This window comes from Loa loa (genome assembly GCF_000183805.2).
Source record: "Loa loa unplaced genomic scaffold supercont3.270, whole genome shotgun sequence".
NCBI lineage: Eukaryota > Metazoa > Nematoda > Chromadorea > Rhabditida > Onchocercidae > Loa > Loa loa.
This window is the reverse complement of record NW_018108450.1, coordinates 54,212-59,270: the sequence shown is the minus strand read 5'-3', so window position 1 is coordinate 59,270 and position 5,059 is coordinate 54,212. Positions and strand designations below refer to the sequence as shown.

Genomic DNA, 5,059 nt, shown 5'->3' with positions numbered 1-5,059 from the left:
TTCTTCCTCTCCTCCTCTTCTTCTCCCTCCTCTCTCTCTCTCTCTCTCTCCTTTACATTTTCATTTTATATCAAAGTACATCATCTTACTCTTCCCAACTCTTTTTTTACATTGTCACTGAATATGAAAAAGAAGCCGCTTGTTTGATAAAAGATTTTTTTGTAGCTTTTAAACTTTTTTTTTTTGTTAGATATGATAGGTATAATAACATGAAAAGAGAGAGAGGGGAAGGAAGAGGGAGAAAAAGAAAAAAGTGAAGGAGGAGAATGAGGGATATGATGATGGATAAGAAATGAAGTGGGTATATGTTGTAGAGGTCATCGAGGTCAATCTGTGCTAATAGTTCCTAACATTTGCTTTCATCGGGTTACAAACCATTGATCTATGATAAATTGTATGAAGTGTAAGCTAACATGAGCAAGGAAGGAAGGAAGGAAGCACTGTTTGATAGCTTTTATTTTCATGTTACTCGAAATTTCGGGGGAAGTATTGCATGTTGCTTATTGCAACTAACTTATCCAGACACATATGTGAACTTATAAGTCGGAAGTTAATGTGACAGCTAATTAAACTGATGAATTTAATGAAATATTATCGGAGAAGAAGGAATTCGTCGTAGTGATTCGCAAGATGCGGGGATTGTTTTCGGGCTTACATATATTAGCAGTTGCTTGCATCATAGTTAATGTTATCCTATCCTTGGATGTTGCTTACCTTGCACATATAGCATCGTATCATCTAGCATTTGCTGTTGCAACGATGTCATATTCCATTTTTTTTTTTTTTTGCTTTGAATTGAGACAGTTATTCCTTGTTAGCCATTGAAATGTCGTATGTCATCTGTTAAATTTAATTTAATTGATATAGGATGTTAATTTAACACTAGGATGTTAATTTAACACATAATTTAACACTTTTAGGATGATTAAATAAATATGGTTAGCTTATGAAAATACATATTACTCGCTATCGTTCACTGTTATATCTTCCTTATCGTGATGATAATTTTCATCACTTTTACTTATCAGTTAGTTATCAGTTAGCATTGACACTGCATTCTGCGATGTTTTAATTTGTACATTTTAGATTACTGTAAATATCACCTGATTTGCTTTTCTCAATTTCTCTGTAGAGGAAGAAGTGCAAAAAGATGGAGTGATTTATGGATTAGAAGAAAAGATAAAGCAGAGATTCAAAATATGAAATTTATAAGGAAGAAGATATCTCGAAAGATAAGGACATCAAGCACTTCGTGAAGATTAAAAAAAATACTTCATCAATTTGGGTTTCTAGCTTCTTAAGGCTAAAAACTCATGCGGATCTATTTTTGAATTTTAATATTGCTGTATTCCTCATCCAGGTGAAATATACTCGAAGTAGGTTTCTTGTGTAAAAAGTGAAGATATATTACTACTTCGGATAGGCTTAATAAAACCAACAAGGAAGATAGATATGAAAGTAGGAATATTTCATATTCTATCTTTTCCATTTTATGTCCTTCTTACTTTTAATTTTTTTTTTGATGTTTTAAATTGATTAAAGGTCATGCCTATGACCTTTTTCTTAGCTTCATCTTTATTCTTCAATTATAATTTCAAGAATACTGCAATTTTTTCAATGTTTTGCTTGTTAAAATCATATTCATTCAGCTATCTTCTTTTCACTTTGCTAAACAAACAAAAAAATGAAGTTATAAAATGGAATAAAATAATATAATGAAATGGTATTGGTTGGTACGGTAAGAAAGATGAGAACATTGTATACATTCTTCTGGCTATTTCTCTTTTGAACTTGATATAATTTTCAAACTCTTTCTAACTTCCTATGTATATTTTAGATTTTAAAGGAATGCTTTAATGTTTCTTTTAAAAAATTTGAAATAAGTAAACATCAATTCTTCCAATAAACCATAATATTACGCGGTAATATTACTTCCTATCAAATTTATTTTATCCATCTAATCGATAGACAATTAGAAGGAGTTAGGTAATATCATTACTAAAATATTCATTATACTTTTAGAGAATTAAATTAGTAAGGTTCAAATGTAACTCGATAATTTCGTACAATTTGTAGCAGAAAACGGATAAGCATTTATTAGCTTTTTAGTATCATGTTAATTTCTTAATTACCTATCAAGCATCTCAGATTCCTTTTTTTTTTTTTCCTTTAGGAGTAGAGGAAGGGAAGAATATAATGTTTTCAAAAATATGAAATATTTTTCCAAGGAATGGATGGATGAATAATTATTGATTATTTCATTTACTTCACGATTTTCTGTATTTTTTTTTTTTTTGCCAGATTAAGAAAGACTACATAGATTAAGGAAAGGAAGTTTGGTAATATCTTATATTCACATAATAATTTACAATTTGAAAAATCACTAAAAAAAAAAAATTCCAAAATGTATCGATGATGACCTTGACCTAATCAAAATTTTGCCTACTCCCTTTGTCGTCATTTTTTCCATTAGTTCATTTTGCTTTCTGAATTTCCCATTTTATCTATTCTTTAGATTTACTGTTAACTTATAAGGATTTAATTTTATTTGAAAATGATTATTTTCATCGAGTAAACTGTTTCTTCTTTTTACAATGGAAAATAGAATGAAAATTCCTTTTAGAATGAGAAATAATGAAAAACATTCTTTTATCGAGAAATATTCATTACGTTGATGGTGTAAGATTTAACAATGTCATAGTTGTTCTGTTCTGCACAGAAGCAAACGACATCTTTGCTTGACCTCAATTTGCAAAGGTTATTAACATTGATATGAAAGGTCTACAAACATCGTTTTTATTAAAATGCTTGTAATTTTGTTATCTGTAGGCATTCTAACCATGATTTAATGACCTCCTAAATTAGTTACTTTTTAGTAAAAGAGAATTGTCGTTGTGATGTGATGTGAACCTTTCTAGAAAGTTAATTGAATTTATCAAATTTTGACCTATTTGGTTTTCGTTCATTGTGAATTTCGAACATCCCATTCCACTATTTAATTCTTCGCTTAACTGTTCTTTTCATTTTTTTTTACTTTTTTATTTTTTGGATGGTTTTATTTGAGTGAAATTTATGTGTGAAATGACAAATGATAAAATATGTATACTTCGCCTACCTGAATTGAATTACCGGAATGTAAAAATGTATTGTATTCCTGTTCCGCTGCTGTTAATAGTAGTAAGAACAGGTTTTGAAGAACGGAGAAAAAGCGTATTTCATTTTGTATACGAAATAGACAAATAATTTTTTTTTTCAGGTTTCTCTCATTTTTTTCAATTTGATAACAAAGGATAACAAGAAAATTGATAAGAACAGAAAGAGAAGTGAAAGAGAGAAATCAACGGAGGTCAAGTGGCGAACGGTTCAAGCCTCCGCTACTATTTGTCTTTGAAATATTCAGTTCATTATTGCTGCTATATAATTACTGTTACTGAGAAATAATGTGGTCATTATTATCACCTTTACGAACTTACCATATCTTCTTTTTCTATACATTATTGCATTTATCCATCGTACAAACTACTACAGTATCGACTACCACTATCATCACTAATTCTCACTGTAATGCGGTATTTAAGCAAGCAGCTGAAATCAATGAACCGGTAAGCTTTTTTTTTTTTACAAGCTTCCTCATAGAATCATGAACAGATTCACCGGTGCATTAAATTACCAAGTGATGCGGGCTGCGAGCATTATTGTCATCGGTATATACCTTATAAATTATTTGAAAAGTTCAGTTTCTGTATTAGGAAGTTGTAGAGTTACCGTAAAATTATACGTTTTTCGTCTAGATTATTACCAGGGAGGTTTGTTCAGTTATGGTTCCTAACTTAGTTTGAGGACTGATTCAGTAGGGATCAAATGATCGTTCAATTATTTGTTAACTTAAGCATTGTTATCAGTTTAGAAATGTTCTTAACCTTCACGTTTACTTCAAGAATTTGGCTTAAGCTGAATTCTCTGATATTCAAGGCATGGGAGGGAAAAGCAAAGAGATTGAGGACATATTTCCTTAATGTTGTAATTAATTCTTAATCTATATAAACGTAATTATGAACTTCCTTGATCTCTTTCTTAGTTTTTTCTAAATAATATATGTTTTTTAGACTTTCTATTTCTACTTCATCATTCACGAAACGATGCTTTTTTTGTCCAATGAATTCTTTTTTGTAGAAGTCCGAGGATTTGTTTATTTTATTTAGCATCATTTTGGTTAAACTTACGGCGCCTTCTTTTCCCTTCTCTATTTTGTTTTTCAGAACGGATTGTTATTTTGATCCTTTATTTTGGTGTTTGAAATTGAGAGTTGGGGGTTAGATAATATCCAGAGCGACGAGATAATATCCAGAGCAAATGGTCAGATGTGGACTGTCTTCCATGCTTGTAAGATTAGCCAGTTCTCCGTTAAACTCAATTTTCGAATATTTTATCGATCCTGCTTTATATTGTATTGTCTGAATGGAAGTTATATTTAGTTTTGACTTTAGATTAATTGTGAATTTGATGGAAATAAATTCACTTCCAGTTTAATATGTCGAAAAATAAAAAGTACTACCGAAGTTTTTTGATTTGGTAGTGGCAAAACAAATTATTTTTGGATAAATATATTAGAATTCGCTAGGAAACTATAAACAATATTCTCTTTGGTGAACTTGATCGATTACGATAAAAAATTCCAATGTCCTTGGTAGCTTATGGTTTAAATCCATGAAATCGAGTTTATGAGTAAAGTGGCTAAATCGAGGATTATTTGATAGCTATCAACAAAGATGGTTTTATGAATCTTTCAAGTTGTCAGAAGGCCTAGGATACAACTATCGTGATTTTCGGTTATTTTGGATAAAAAGAAAAAATGGAAGACAGATTAGCTATAACGATACACTTGATTAGGTTAACCATACATAGACGGGGACTAAAATGGGCCCCAAAGCTGTAATTTGGTCACACAGCTAAAGATGAACCTGAAGAAAATGAAAGGATCGTATCTAATTCGCATATTAAAAAAGTAGACCACCCAGGTGTTATCTAATAACATAAATTTTTTATGTTCCGTCAATTT

The 5,059-nt window shown here is 30.3% G+C and overlaps 1 protein-coding gene across 1 annotated transcript; it reads left to right on the top strand.

Annotated features, from left to right (window-relative positions):
• Positions 1-3,255: 3,255 nt before the first annotated feature.
• On the top strand, positions 3,256-4,297 carry LOAG_12507 (hypothetical protein; the record flags this gene model as incomplete). Its single annotated transcript, XM_003148020.1, has 5 exons — positions 3,256-3,361; positions 3,529-3,602; positions 3,637-3,704; positions 3,738-3,806; positions 4,260-4,297. Coding segments are annotated over 5 exons (355 nt in total), but the record flags the coding sequence as incomplete, so codon positions are not given.
• Between the last annotated feature and the right edge of the window lie 762 nt (positions 4,298-5,059).